Here is a 16,272-nt window from a genome sequence, read left to right as displayed (position 1 = left end):
TATAGATATATGTGTGTATATATACATATATAATATATACTATATATATATTTCTCCTTTTTTTTACGATTCGCCTAATGAGCTAACGATCGAATACTCTGTGTGCAAGATTTGCGCGAGTCGATTATGTACAGAAGGTGATTAATTAAACTTTCTTTAAAGAAGAGAGAGAGAGAGAGAGAGAGAGAGAAACGAGAATGAATCGTTGATTCAGATTTGGATTTACTCTGAATCGAGTTGATTTATGTGATGCAGTATGCTATAATATGAACAGGTTTTTTTTTTCAAGAATGGAGAAACGTGAAATTGTAATATAATGTATTAGGGATTGGCGACATGAATACTAATCCGATAGGAACTGTTCACAAGCTGCCTTGCAAGGAAATTCTTATTCCATATGTGTCGGCAAGCATTAATCGTGTTGGGTGATGCATAATCCTGGAGGAGAATGAACATGAATGTATGACTGACTTTTGTGTCTGTTTATCGCCCGAAGGACATGAGATTGCCGGAACAGTCTATCAACTATTAATAAAACGGAATAACATAAAGCATCTTTCGTTTCTGCCCTATTTTCGCATGTGTTATACGATAAGCGAGCGAGCTCAACTGGGATAACCGTGACATAAAGAAAAAAGAATTTTTAAAAAATTGAAAAACGATATAAGTTTTCAAATAGTATATATTATTAAACTTGATACAACAGAGAGTTGTAAAGAAGTTACTTATAACTTTAATTATAAAGTTGTCCATTTAAAGATTATAAATTGTGACTTATTTCACACTACTAATTTGAAGCTTGTAATATTTCTCTTAGTACATATCTTTATACATATCTGTTAAATATATATAGCCATAATTTTTTACAACTACTTATTTATGTAAGCAATTATTAGATTATTATTGAAAACACTAATATTCTAATGTCACAATTATCCTGATTGAATTTATATCGATTTTCTCTTGATCTTGTATAATATGCAAATGTAATACAGCGAATATTGAATCATGATGAAATTTTGAACGGAAACAGGATTACATGCTAGAGATCGAAACTGATAATGATAATGATTCAATGAGTTTAATATTTCATATTGTAAATTCGTGTTTTTGTTGCACATAAAAATATTAAAGTACATTTTCTCTGTATCTCAATTTTATCGGAACACGAATTCGATCTATTTCGATCTCTGAATTGTTCCTCATTATATAGGGACATTTTGAATTGTAACATGATGATATCCGTCGATTTATTTCAAGAAACGTACATAATTTGCGTTATTTATTAATTATCAATAAATTGCATTCTTTTAATAATAACTCGATCGTTGAGAGAGGCTTGATTCTTTTTTATGTAGTGGTAGAACTACAATCCTTCGTGTGAGACGGGGTTAGCTCGCAAAACTTAACCTTCAAGTTGCAGACATTGCAGAGTCACGTACTGTTTTTGCAACGGATAAATATTATCTAACGAAAAAACGATGGGCAAAAAAGGCAAAGGAAAAGGTGGAAATTTAGGAAAATCTTTAATCAGAGATAGATTTGGATCTATGAAAATTAAGAGGAACAACAATGAGTCTATGGTAAAACAATAAATTGTAACTTTTTCTTTTAAATGTCCTTTTAATAAGTGTCCTTTTGATAAGTAGGCGAGTTGGGATTAATTCCACAGATGTTTCATAAATAATACAATTTAAAAAAGTGTTCTGTCATGTTTATCATAAATAACATATTCATGATCTTTATCAGAAATTTTATCAGTTGCTAAGTTTATCTTAAGTATTTCATTTATCGATGATATATTTGTTAATAAATTATTGGTAAACTATTATTTAGAATATTTTTTCTCGCCTTTTATATAGCTTCACACTACAGAGCTCAATGACGGTTATGATTGGGGTCGACTCAATTTACAATCAGTTACAGAGGAGAACTCGTTTCAAGAGTTTCTGTCGACTGCTGAACTTGCAGGAACCGAATTTACTGCAGAGAAATTAAATATTAAATTTGTGAATCCCAATAGTAGTGGCTTGCTTTCAAAGAATGAAAAGGAGAAAATATTGGAAATACAAGAAAGAAACAAGGGTCTTGTTAAGATTCCTAGAAGGCCCAAGTGGAACACTTCCCTAAGTACTCAGGAATTGCATACTCTTGAGAAAGAGGCATTCTTAGAATGGAGACGCAATTTAGCCAAGTTGCAAGAAGTGGAAGGATTGATATTGACACCTTACGAGAGGAATTTAGAATTTTGGCGACAATTGTGGAGAGTAGTAGAACGCAGCGACGTGATTGTACAAATTGTAGATGCACGCAATCCATTGCTCTTTCGCTGTGAAGATTTAGAACGTTATGTTAAAGAAATAAATTCTGACAAATTAAATATGATTCTTCTTAATAAAGCAGACTTTTTAACAGACGAGCAAAGAGAGGCATGGGCAAAATATTTTACAGACTTAAATATACGAGTGGCCTTTTTTTCTGCCACGTTAGCTGCAGAAAAACAGTCAATAAAAGAAGAAGATGAAGATGAGGCAAAATCGATAGATAAAAATGATGATTGTTTGAATAAAAAGGATGAAAGTAGTACTGACGAGTGGAACTCTGAATTTGCTTCGGAATCAGAGTATGAAAGCGCGGAAAATAGTATCGTTGACAATGATACATCTATTGTACCTAATATAGAAATTGATAATGACAAACAAATGGAAGCTCATTGTGCAATAGAGGACTTAAAAATCTCTACGACAGAGGAAGACAAAACAAGAGAAATAGTTAATTCATCGAAATTATTAAATAGGAATGATCTCGTAGAATTATTTAAAATAATTTTCACTGGTAATAAAACCTACACAGATGGAGTGACAACGATTGGTTTGGTAGGATATCCGAACGTTGGAAAAAGTTCTACTATCAATGCTTTGCTCATGGATAAAAAAGTTTCGGTGTCTGCCACGCCGGGCAAAACTAAGCATTTTCAAACTTTGTATTTAGATAAGGATTTATTATTATGTGATTGCCCAGGTTTGGTGATGCCAAGCTTTCTTTGTACAAAAGCGGAGATGATCTTAAATGGCATACTGCCGATTGATCAGATGCGAGATCATGTACCAGCAATTACATTACTGGCTACATTAATACCTAGGTACATTCTAGAGGATCTTTACGGTTTTATGTTACCTATACCATCCGAGGGAGAAGACTTGAATCGTGCCCCAACTGCAGAGGAGCTTTTAAATGCGCACGCTTGTATGTAATCAGTTTAAAATTGAAATATATTAAAAAATATTAAAATTAAAACTGCTCCAATTTTATATTTATAATATTACATGTTGTATATATAAATTATGATTTATGTTCACACATTTATTTGTAATAATTATAATGTATATTTCTATAAATTGATATTGTATATGTTTGCAGATAATAGAGGTTTTATGACGCAGAACGGTCAACCAGATAATCCACGTTCAGCCAGATACGTTTTGAAAGATTTCGTTAATGGTAAATTGCTATACTGCGTTGCACCGCCAACGTTTGACCAAGAGCGCTTTCACACGTTTCCTCCGCGACGTCGTAATATATCCACAAATAAACACGTACCACCTCGAACGATTCGCGTAAATGAAGGATGTCGAGTAACGGTCAACGATATAGATCGGAAATTTTTCCAGGATGCACACATTAAGAAGATTCGTGAACCTGTGCTACAACACTCTACAATGTAATGTCAAAATGTTGGCTTTATTTAAGTAGTCACTCTTATATAATAGTGTGACAATATAATCATATAATCTATTAAAATGTGTTCGAATTCTAATCGAATGACACTTCGTCATACATAATTTAAATATATGTACATTATAAGTATTTAGACTATTATCAGAATGTTTCGTATTTACTTCATATACAAAATTCATTTGACTGGTACAATTCATTTCCAGGCACGCGGAATCAACGAATAGTTTAACAGAATCGATCGACGGCCATTCAAATAGAATAAAAAAACCATGGAAAATTATAAATAAACATGTTAATAAAAATAAACGTGAAAAGGCTCGAAGGTTGTATGCTCATCTTGATCAACACTGAGTACAAAACATGTGAAAAATATCATCGTTTTGTATTTTCTCAATCTATTGGTTTTATCAGTAACAGCCATGTAATATAGCTGTATGACTATGTATATATAATGTGTGTATATAATTCTGCAACATTCGAATATATATATACATATGTATATATATCTTGTGAAATATGTACATATAATATATATATTTATATATCTCGAACATACATATATTCTTTTGTACATTGAATATATAAATATATAAATTACATGTGTATATTATATACACGTATGTTGTGGATTTATACTGATGTAATCGTACACGATACATGAACATGTATGTATATGCCTAAATATTATGTTTTATATTTTATACTCTCTGCATTTATTCTTTATTCCTTTTTCATGCTTAAAGATTGATACCATTCTACAGACTTTGTTTAATCCTGATGTGATGTAAATCAATTAGAATACGTTATGAACTTCAACAGTCTACCATGTTAATTAGATTCCATGGGAATAACCGTTACATAGGAAATACAAACGGATTTTTCCGTTTGAGTTAAAATTTATAGTCCACCTGATGGCTGAATATACATATATACGCGCACTAAATTATATATAATTAATTTTAATTTCGGTTATAAATAAATTTCAAATTCAATGAACACCAGATTCCTGATAATTCTTGTGTCGAATTTTTCAGTAAAATAACACAGTGTGCAATATTGTTCTTGCAAATTTGGCCTCAAATTCATGGAGTAGTTCATCTATGTCATTGTCTAAGTCTTCGCTATTTGCCAACTAAAACATGAACATTTGCATATTATAAAATTGAAATATTTCCAAATATAACTAAAATTAAAAAATATATATAATACCACTGTTACTAGCTCGCATATAAGAAACGAGCCAACTGTGGCCTCTTCGTGATTATCCTGAATGTCAATATTAATCAAATGCACAGGTTGATTATCTTCTTTAGTTCTAGATTCCATGCATTCGATTACTTGATCGTATACACGTTCCTCGCATGAAATTAGAATATCAAATTTATCCTTGGACAATTGAAATCGTTCCGGTCTAGGTTTTATTCGACGGTTCCGATCCAGCATATGTAGTAAACCATTCTGTGTATAACTGTACTAATTATTAAGGGATAATTAATATAGAAAAGATATAGCATTGTATATATAGATAAAAAAAATTCTTTTTATCTATATATATTTAGATAAATTAAAATTAGTAGCTTAATAGCAAAACTATAAAAGTAACAAACAAAACAGATTTATATTTTTAATATTACATATGTCAGAAAAGTATCGAAAGGCTTATTTATATAAGGATACTATTGCTTGTCTTTCATCAATAAATCATTGTAGATCTCCTCGTATGAAGTTCCAAAGTCATAGATATTAGGGCGATCTGGTGCAGTACCAGGTAATTTGACCTTGTCTCCAGTTCCAAATGATTTCACATTAAATCCCTTTTTGCTGAAACATAATCATATTTTCAAATGAGATGCATACTCTATGCAACAACCTTTCAATTATTAAATATTTCAATTATTAAATATTTTGGGGGATTTAGAATAGCAATTTGAGAATAAGTAGCAAAAATTGCATTCTAAGAAGAAAGTCACAAATCACCGAGGATGAAAATCGTCAATGGATTAATCGGTTTGCACGAGGTTAATCATTGATTGACCGATTACCTCAGAAAAGCATGTGCCTCCATGCTCCTGTTCATGTTACTGGAACATATTACTGCTACGCTGATGGAATTTGGTGCTGGCATTTTTCCGCGCGTTCTATCAACGGTGAAAGGGCCGTGATAGTCGTGAAATCGCCTAACCAAAGATAAATTCGCGTTTGAAGGTTATATTTGAAAGGTTACAAAGGATGCATGTGATACGCGACGTATAAATTTTTGATGCGAGTGTAATTTATTTCTTTTTATCTGAATTTAATCGAAGCGTAATGGAGGCGTAATGCAGCCCGAGCGAACGTTAATCATTCCCCACGACGAGATGAAATTATCCTAACGGATTATTTAGGAGCAATTACGGGAAAATCCCGAACGCTATCACGATCCACGACGATCTGTTCTCCAGTCTCCGTCTCTCGGATTTTTTGCTCCGTCGATAAAAATGACGGAGATGTTCTTTAGCGACATCTAAAAAGATAAACGTAATACGATAGTTAAAAAAAATTGTTTACAATAATGGAAATACGCTGAGAATAAAGAAAATAATCAAATTCGGACAGTAAAACATTAAAATTTACGAAACTAATAAATCATAAAATTAATAATTATCAATTTTTTACTCTCAGTCACTTAAATCTCTCAATAGGCAAACTTTCATAAGAATGCCGGTCATTAATATACAGGGTGTCTGTTAAGTAAGGTCGGAGCTGCATTGGAGGCGTAGAATGAGTTAAGGGAAAAAAAGTTTTATACCATTTTGCAATTTTCGCAATAGTTAACAAGATATTAATTACTAAAAATGGCCGAATATTGATCTTTAATAATTTTTTTCTCAAATACTATATATCAATTTTACAGAAAAACTGTAAGAGACAAAAATTGTTTATTTTCTTCTCATAAAGCTCTGAGAATTTTTTCAGAATTTTTTAATACCATATTTTCTCATGATAATAAAAATAAGAAAATGCAGTACTAAAAAGTAGATAAAAAATTCTGAAAAAATTCTTAGAGTTCTATGAGAAGAAAATAAACAATTTTTATCTCATATCTTTTTTTGTAAAATTGATAGTAGTTAAGAAAAAAAGTATAGAAGACCAATATTCGGCTATTTTTAGTAATTAATATCTTGTTAAATTTTTATTGTAAAAATTACAAAATGGTATAAGACTTTTTTGTTCCCCTTGACATTCTACACTCCTAATGCGGCTCCGACCTTACTTGACAGACACCTTGTATAGTTATCTCGTCAGTGATAAGAAAATTTTTATATTCTATATATACAATTATATTTATTATTTTCCAAGTGAAAAATTTTTTATAAGATAATTATATTTTATATATATAATATATTAAGTCTTATCAGATATATAGTAATCAGTCAATGATCGACTATATTTACATGACACTTTTAAATTTGAAACTAGTCAATCGCAATCGTTCTATTCTTCCGAGGGAAGCTGCTATGATTGAATTTAATAACTACGGATGTTATTAAATCCGATTAAGTATGCCGTGTAAATGCAGTAAATTCCTTTGTATATATGTTTTTTTTGTATATACATATATAATTAAACAAATATTATATATTGTGGTCGGCGTGGTCCACCGAGTCGACATTTGGCACCATGGCTTGGCAATTCAAACTGGTGCAAACTTCAAGCAGTTGAAGCGAGTGTAATTTTGAAGGTATGCTTCGTTTTGGCGCATGCAGGCGGAAGTTCTTTGAAAAGTGACTCGTTTTATCGCGTGAACGAGATTCTTCGAAAAGTGCTTCGTGTGTATAAACGTGCTCGTTCATCATACTTTTCACTAAGAAACGATCGGAAACCGTCCAGAGCCTCCATCCCGGTGAGTAAAGTTGACGCGTTTGTTTGCCGAAGTTATGCATTATCGTTATTATATATATCCTTCAGCCATGCATTCGTTTATGTGTGTGTGTGTGTGTTATATATTTATGTGCTTTATTTTTCATATACCATTCTTTTTAATTTTCGAAGTTTGACGAAAAGCAATTAAATATATATCGACATGGAAATGGAATAAAAATATATCTATATTAATTAATAACGTTCATAAGACGTAGTTTAGATGATGAGGAACAAACAGATTGTTATTTTGCACAATTGTTTATTGTGCCAAATTATGATAAATTAGATTAATTTTTTACGAGCGATTCGCGAGAATTAAGATACTGAATCGGCTCTAGGGTCTTTCTATAAATTGCACGCGAAATTCGCGCGCTCTCGAGTCGGGGAGAATTAAAAAGGCTCGTCATTAAATTGCATAATGCCGGTCGCGGATCTGTTACAAAACCACGAAATAATGACTAGCGCCGCGTATACTTGGTCGGGATACAGTCGACGCGACTTGGGACGCTCGATGAAGATTGCGTGTCTCGAACTCGGAGGCCTGAATTAAGGCGGGGCCCAGGCTTCGACGAGACTTCAATTTCGCGCTCGATGATTCTTGCAAGATTAGTGCCCGGTGTCGCGATCGTCCGAAAGAGAACGTGAATAGTCCGAACAGATTCGGCGAGCGTTTCGAGTAAGGGAGATGCGATCGACGGAGCGCTAAAATTACATGTATAATACCACGATTGTATACTGTTGTTTCTGTCACATCATCCCGTTTCTATCGCAATCTTCTATAATAACCGAATATTCTTTCATTAACTTGAAATCTATTTTTCTTCGAATATATTTATAACTTCTGAAATTATTATACGTATATTTAGTGAATAAAAATAAGAGCCTTTGGTGAATTAAACTTTGAAAAAAAAAAATGGATAAGGAAGTCATATTTATTAGTTTATTTAAAATCAATTTTTCTTTAACAAAAACTTTGTGCTAAGTATTTTATTGCAAAATTGTATGTTTGTCTATCTCTATTATTTCAAATTGGTTAGAATTGTTTAAAAATAATGTTGCAAAAATAATACGTTGTATATACTTATACAGTATTAATTTTTACTCTATCGGCTGTTACGAAATCATTTTCTGTTTCTTTTGTTCCTTAAAGTAGGATCAACATAATATAAGCAAAATGCCTTTTAATTTCCTTTTAAATATTCTTTATAAATTTTTTTAGCGATAACATTATCTGAGAAAACGAAAATTGTAATTGATATAGTTTCCAATCTTTTTTTTATCATCATTTGACGTGAAATTATTTAAAAACGGATCGCACGTATTTTGTCAGCAATAGGTGATGTTGTAAAATTAACGCGAACGACGTCAAGTACATTTAGCTACTCATATTGCAGCATCCGTATGCTCTCGTTCCGCGAATCATCCATGGGTGCACGTGCACCGCAACTTGTACGTACAAACAGATCAACGATGAACGAAACCAATTTAGATCCATAGCTCGTCTCTTTGTACTGACCATAATGGCGCGTGTTATGTGCTCCACTGCACCTCGCATAGTAATTGCTTTACCAACCCACTTAGATGGAAATATTTTCCGGTGATTGTAATGTTGCGTATCGACGATAGTCTTTTCGAATTTTTACAATATATTTAAACTTTGAACATATTTTTACGTCGCCGTCTCGCAGATTATTAATTTATTAATTTATTAATTTATTAATTGCATTGCGGTATTTAATGTCACATGCGTAAATAATGAAAAATATAATATCGCTTTATTTTTTTATAAAAATTATTTACTAATTCGCAAGAACTAAGTTATACCAAGTCTATAAATTGCATAATAACAATGTTAATCCTTACTACACACGATCCTGGATTAATTTTCATCTTTTATATTTATACTTTTACAAGTATATAAAAATTACTAAATTACAATTTTTACGTATATTTTGACATTTTTAGAAAATATTTGTAAAGTCGTATGTTTATAGTAAATTATTATATACAATTGTTGTGTATAATATTGTTGCACATAAATCAAAGAAAAGAAAATGCACAAGACATAAATGACCCAAAGGTATATAAATTAAAGATATTCGATTTTAATTCTTCATTTCAACTCTTTATTTAGAGTCTTCTCTACTGAAAAAAAATCACGTCTCATAGTTACATGATAATCATGTAATTAAAACACGTACATCATGTAACGAATTGTTCCCAATTAGTACGTGATTTTTCAAAATTACGTAATTTGGAAAGTCACATGACGATATGTTCTTTTTTCTTCTATCAGTCATTTCTATCATTCAAGTCTTTAAAATTTGGCAACTATAAAATCACATGATGGATAAAATTATTTCTAATATTATATGATTTTTTTAAATTACGTCATTAAAAAAAATCACGTACTGATTTGGAATAATTCGTTACGTGATTTACACGTTTTAATTAGATGATTTCATCATGTAACGTTGATATGATTTTTTAAATAAGGTTTCGTTTTTAATCGGACATTTCTCTTGCATGATAACGTATCTTCTCGTGCAGAAGTTAGCGGACTCAAAAATAAATAACAGGAGTATTGCTAAATATATAGAATGTGCAATCGATTGTTCGTGTCTCACACGATAGTCATAAATTATGTTCTACGTGCCTGAAGCCGAAAACGCACAGCCGGATATGCTTAAACTTAACTCATGGATATTAATGACGAGTACTCCGTGACCATGAGAGACCATCTAACTGACGTCCAGTAGATATCATATGCATAAACGAATAATCAAAAGTTAGCCTTACGGTGCAACGCTTATTAAATTATCTCTCTTTTCCTGAGTGCGTTCCGCGTTCCGAATATCAATGTTACGCGTCATGTTGCTAAATCATGCCTATCTGTCTCCGTGTCGCTCTTTACTTCAATGCTAAACCAATAGCAGGAATGACTACGCGATGTCAATTCAGCATCAAAATCAAGTGGAGCGAGATAAACTGAGATTAGTAATGGCATAATTGTGATATGATTGATAAGTTTATTTTTTAATCAAATTTGATAATTTTAAATTATATAAAGAAATCTATTTTGCGGTTTTAATGATTTATGTGCATCACATTAAATATAGCATTTCAAAAATCAACACACACACACGTATTCCTTACAAAAATTGACATTTTTCGTGAAATTGAGAAGCAATCGCAAATTTTAACACGAATGACAAAATAATTAAAAATAGCTCCCTTAATCTCTTTTTAGCTCATTTATAATAGGTTTGACTTATTTATTATAGACATTTTTGATGTTATGATATTACGAAGACTTCATAAATCATAAGGCAATAAGAAATTGTACGTCTTCATTATTAATACTGAGTTAGCTAATCTCTCATAGGATTCGTAATAATAGTTAATAAATTGCGGCTAAAAAGAAGATCGCCTTTCCTTCGCACCTGAACCACATTAATCACAGATTGGCCAATTTTACATCGCAACGGTCGATTCTGTGAAAGTCGGGAAATCGCGACCGGCAGAGCGGAAACGACGACTCTTTTGCGGAGAGAGAATACGACGCGACTGCAAGAGATCTCTCATATATACCGGAACTCCATGAAATTTCTTCAGTCGCGGAATCGAAAGTTGTCGTTTCTAACTCGATAACTAGAATTTCCGCATATCAAAAGTTAAGGAAATGCACGATTCAGAAATCTGATAGGAGAAGATCCTATCTTAATCGAATTTTTATCTGATGTTATACAATTTATTAATTTAATTGAAAAGAAAATTAATAAATCGAGCTCGTGAGTATTAAACAATAATATAAAAATAAAACAAGGCTAAATAAATATTAAACGTAATAATATATTTTTATTTCAAAGCCTAAAATTTTACATTTAATTATTAACCCGAACGTTTCGAGCGGCACAGAGCTTTAGTCGTCATCGAATAATCGGAAAAGGTTATAAGTTAAGATCAATAAATATGTTATTAAAGAAAAAAATTTTGATCTATTTGTCGAAGGAGTGAAGAGAGAATCTGTTGCTCTTTTTTTTTTAGATATATTACATACACTAGATTATTTATTTTCTTTTTTAGTAACACATTTATATATATATATACATATATCCGTTGATGAAGGGCTCTGTGCAGTTTGAAACGTTCGGATTAATCATTAAATGCGAAATTTTAAGCTTTGAAATAAACATATATATTTAACATTTTGTATTGTTATTTGTCTTTATTATTGCTTAATTTAATTGATTCTTTTTAAGAAAAATTTATTTAAAAATTAGATCTTAAAAATTCCCAATTTTTGGATTTTACATTTTAAAATAACGCCATTTAATTTGCGAATTATTTGTTCAAAAACACACCTGACGCTGAATCTCACTATGAGATTCTCGATATTAGCAAAGGGCTCGGCACACTGCATCGCGAAAGCGCGAGTGAACGTATACAAAGGTCATCAAAACGATTTATGATTCGCGTCACGACTTGTCCTCGATCGGTATGCAAGCATCAAGTATCTCGCATCGAGTTGGCTTCGACATTGAGGCAGCTAGACATCTCGAAAGCGAATTTCAAAGGTTGCCAGACTAAGTCTGTTGCCTGCAGCATCTCAATTGCATCTGCTTCAAAATTTATTCCACTAATATTAGTAAAAGCGACAATAATAATGGTTGTTGATAATGTTGTTCCCAAATAGCGAAAGCCGAAAGTAATTTATTAAATAGAGGAGAGTATCATTTATCATTTACGATATGTGACAGTTTGTTTCATGCAATGAAAATACCAAGCTTGTCTTCTAATTGCTACTCTTTACGCTAACTTGTTATTATCATCATTCAGTCGACATTGACCGCAATGACTAAATATTAGTTTTGGTTAACTCCATAATAAACTGAAAATTATCTATAATTTGTATCATAATTCAGTATTGATTTCATCATTAATCAAAATTTCCATTAATTTCTATTAATCATTTTATTATTGGTCTGCTATGCGATCAACGCAATGCGAATTATGCAACGTGATATCGCCGTGCCAGAATTAAAATTAGTCGCTAGTATTTGGCAACAAAAATAGGTACTTGTCGCACTAAATATACATTTCGTAAATTTAACATTTTCATAATTTCTGAACGAATAATTCTTAGAAAGTCGCGTGTTTCGCTACCGTTTCGTTCATTGTACCATGACGTAAAAAAGTTTTTCGTTATTTTTTCCTAAAATGCGTCGACAGTCCGCTCGATGATGGATTCTTTCCACGCTAGAAATTCAACGAGCCACAACGCTTCTCGTGTGAATTAACATTGCACGTACCACGGCTGCCGTGAGAGCAACGAACGATAAGATTACTATTGTGGGACTCGAAAAGTTGGCGTGTGTCCAACGTAGGCGCCTGGTTTTTGCCCTGGCGCTCCATGTCTACCTTTTTCTTTTTGTAACTCCAACTGCACCTCATTTACAACCTCTAATTTTAGACAGCTGTATAAAGCAGAACAAAATCAGGAGAATTAAATCGGACTTATCGGAATATTTATTCATTTTGTACTATTAATGATAAATTTTGTACTGTGTGTGTGTCATTTCGCAAAAAATCATGGCGATGCTAGCTTAATATTAAGCTGGCAGAATCAATTCAAAGTAAAAGAAAAAAAAAAAAGAAAAATAATGTCAGAAATCAATAGGATTGAATTTGTACTATTTTGTACTACCAAAAAATTTGTATTTCCAAGAAATGACATATCGATCCTGCTAGCTTTATGGAGCTATTTTCAATTACCGAGTTTATTTAACACTTTGGTACTATCATGAGCTTATAGCTGGTTTCACAATTTCTCTACAAGATTTGCATATTCATTTTATAATACTTAAAACATAAATAGCCAAATTATCCATTTCTTAACTAAGATGATGAATTAAAATAAATAAAATAATTTTCTAATTCAAACTTTAGAAGAATCTTTTTCTAAAAAAAGTTTATAATAAATTTTAGAAGTAAAAAGGAACCATTTACGGCATTTTTGAGATATCAATCTACATATGAAATAATAATGTGATGTATTTACATTTATATTTTATAATTAGGTATTTTTTTCTTAAATATGTAGTAATTAAACATGCATATATACATGGAGCATATATTGGAAATAATTCGCCTTTTTCCATCCGGCGTGTGCAAATTTTTGGTAGAATGAGATACGAGCGAAAAGTTAATTTTAATCGTTGTTGCGATAGTCGCGACGAGATGTAGTCCTCTGTGGCAGTCTAATGATGGTGGTTTATCATCGCTAGTTCATTTTGCTGTCGCGCGATCACTCACACCTGTCTTGTACCTGAAACGCACTTGATACGCTTCCAGAAATGTGTAATTTACTGGCGCGTAATGGAACTAGCGTGCAGAACACGTAATAGAACTCACGCGGTTTTTCGCTCCGTTACGTCACGAAGGTCACTTCTGACGAGACACGGAGGATGAATCGTTGCTGTTAAGCGCTTCTCTCGGGTACCTTCCCGCCACCTCGAGGGAGTGCGTCCACGCGTGCAATCACAGCGCGACCTTGATAGGCCATTGCTCCAAGATCTTTACACACGGAGACAGTTATTATTACGTATTTTTCTCCTCTCTAGGAGATACGTACAGAGCCCTCCCGCGTTGGTGGGAATTTAAAAATATCGTTTCCCTCGAAGGCGGTGTTGATAAACGTCGATGGATTTTTGGAAAAATAGAGTTACATGTGCGCGTACAGGGAACACGGAACATAATAAACATATCTATTGTTTCTTTAAAATTCGGTAAATATGATTTTCATTGCCGAATGTTTGACTACCTACTTTATTAGTAAATGGAAGTAAATTTACCTATTTTTCTAATATATTAGCCGCAACATGCGCTTAAAAACAAACTTGTTTCTAATTAATTGAAAATAATACTCTAATTAATTAATAATATAATAACGAAAGCACACAATATAGAACGCATTTATCACTGTAACGCCATATAATAATGTGAGAATAAATAGCTTATTAAAAGAGATTTTAAAGCAGACACGTTAATAAAAAAAAACACAAAGTGTTTATCGAAATTTTAGTTGGACTTGCGTATTTATGTAAGATATAGCAGAATTATATTGCATCTTATGCCGACGCCCATTACTATCGGCAATGACGTTAAGTAAGGAAGTTACGCGTTAAATATGCATGCGAACAGCATCGCTTTCTCTAAAAGAAACTCCTCTTCATCACCAGCGTGAAAGCGAGACTCGCCCTTAGAATTGCTATGCGATCCTCGCTTCTCGCACCTGTTTCCCGATAACGCATTCTTGCGTCGCGATAAATTTGACGCGCAAAACTGACGTGAACATTACCTATGCGTCAAACATTCAGTAATTACCTAACGTTGTCAAGCCGGATTATGTCGCGACACCCGTGTATACCGTTTTGAAACTTTGCATCATCTCAAAAGATTTTTAACGAGTTTGCACTAATACTTTTGTACTAATATCATGGTAAAATGCACAATGCGTTCTTAAAGTTTGCCGCTCAACAATTTCTTGGAAACTATGAGCTTTAACGAAGTAACGTAGCAATAGCTACGACAAAAATGTAAGTCAAAATAAATAAGGTAATCCAACATTGAGAACTTACGTTATGTAAACGCCTCCTCTTTGTATTTGTCTTGTGTTTGTAGTCTGTTATATAAGACTGTCTTTAGAAGCGGTGATATTAAGAGAAATCAATAGAAATTTCTTCTGCAATTTTAAAAGTCAAACGAAGGTTTTAAACATGTATTATGTTCATGCAGATGTTTAGTTTTATTCAAATATTCATATAAGATGATTAACCTATCGCATCATGATGCAAATAAAAAATTGGTTGTAACGTGTAAGTTACTTACTAAGCTTGTTTCTTTTATCACTAGCTTTAAAAGAAATATATATGTGTGACAATATCTAATATATGTTTCCAGTGACATTTCTATCTTTATTTTCAAAGGCAACATTTCTATGTTTTGTCCATTCTAAGCAATTTATCAGAACTTATCTATTTATCAGATTCCGATAAATTTCCTCTATAAGATAAATTTTTTTTTACAATTATCCGTGCGAAAGTTATCAAAAGCGTAAGGAATGTAAGAATATGATTCAACGTTTGCAGCAAACAAAAAGCGTACTTTTAAACGAATCTTGATTTACGGAACAACTCGTAAATCTATTTCACCTTGCAATTCTACCGAGTGCGCGGTCTAATTGTTAACACATGTATTTAGCACTTTGCGCAATTCTTAACCAACATTTCCAATCATGATCACGCGAGAAAAATAAAGAGAGACAAATATAGACTTTTGCACATCTTATGCGGTGTGAGACGAGACTCATCTGCGTGACGCATAATTCGCGTGCATAAAGAGAAACCAACGCACATATTTCTTTGTAAACATCGCTTGCGCATTTTTTTTTCTGGTTGTGCGATTAGTAGCAGTTGCACTTTAACGCGAACGTAAGTTGAATACAAAACATTTCATTGTACATTTCAACATATTTATTTCTATCTGTAGCATTGTCGATGCGAAATTGGCTTAATTCTTTGAGATAATAGGAACGACATAATAATAGGAAAGACGTCAAAGACATATTAA

General features: G+C 32.3%; 2 protein-coding genes across 2 annotated transcripts; one reads left to right on the top strand and one right to left on the bottom strand.

The window, feature by feature from the left end:
- The first annotated feature begins 1,395 nt into the window (after positions 1-1,395).
- On the top strand, positions 1,396-4,236 carry LOC108756402 (large subunit GTPase 1 homolog). The gene is made up of 4 exons (XM_018500165.1): positions 1,396-1,583; positions 1,863-3,246; positions 3,421-3,721; positions 3,942-4,236. Exons 1-4 carry the CDS (start codon positions 1,482-1,484, stop codon positions 4,087-4,089), a joined length of 1,935 nt encoding a protein of 644 aa, XP_018355667.1. The 5' UTR covers positions 1,396-1,481; the 3' UTR covers positions 4,090-4,236.
- A 231-nt stretch (positions 4,237-4,467) lies between these two features.
- LOC108756411 (RNA polymerase II subunit A C-terminal domain phosphatase SSU72) lies at positions 4,468-5,863 on the bottom strand. The gene is made up of 4 exons (XM_018500183.1): positions 5,781-5,863; positions 5,416-5,559; positions 4,948-5,206; positions 4,468-4,870 (listed from the first exon to the last, which is right to left on the bottom strand). Exons 1-4 carry the CDS (start codon positions 5,861-5,863, stop codon positions 4,769-4,771), a joined length of 588 nt encoding a protein of 195 aa, XP_018355685.1. The 3' UTR covers positions 4,468-4,768.
- Between the last annotated feature and the right edge of the window lie 10,409 nt (positions 5,864-16,272).

Source organism: Trachymyrmex septentrionalis, unplaced genomic scaffold (genome assembly GCF_001594115.1).
Source record: "Trachymyrmex septentrionalis isolate Tsep2-gDNA-1 unplaced genomic scaffold, Tsep1.0 scaffold127, whole genome shotgun sequence".
NCBI lineage: Eukaryota > Metazoa > Arthropoda > Insecta > Hymenoptera > Formicidae > Trachymyrmex > Trachymyrmex septentrionalis.
This window is presented reverse-complemented; position numbering and strand designations above follow the sequence as displayed.

Excerpts from the sequence above, each read along its gene's own strand:
- LOC108756402 (XM_018500165.1), top strand. The coding sequence starts at position 1,482 with ATGGGCAAAAAAGGCAAAGGAAAAGGTGGAAATTTAGGAAAATCTTTA. Across the intron at positions 3,247-3,420 it reads GCTTTTAAATGCGCACGCTT|ATAATAGAGGTTTTATGACG; the intron begins GTATGTAATCAG and ends ATATGTTTGCAG. Across the intron at positions 3,722-3,941 it reads GTGCTACAACACTCTACAAT|GCACGCGGAATCAACGAATA; the intron begins GTAATGTCAAAA and ends ATTCATTTCCAG.
- LOC108756411 (XM_018500183.1), bottom strand. The coding sequence starts at position 5,863 with ATGCCAGCACCAAATTCCATCAGCGTAGCAGTAATATGTTCCAGTAAC. Across the intron at positions 5,560-5,780 it reads GAGGCACATGCTTTTCTGAG|CAAAAAGGGATTTAATGTGA; the intron begins GTAATCGGTCAA and ends ATTATGTTTCAG. Across the intron at positions 5,207-5,415 it reads TTGATGAAAGACAAGCAATA|TTATACACAGAATGGTTTAC; the intron begins GTATCCTTATAT and ends TAATTAGTACAG.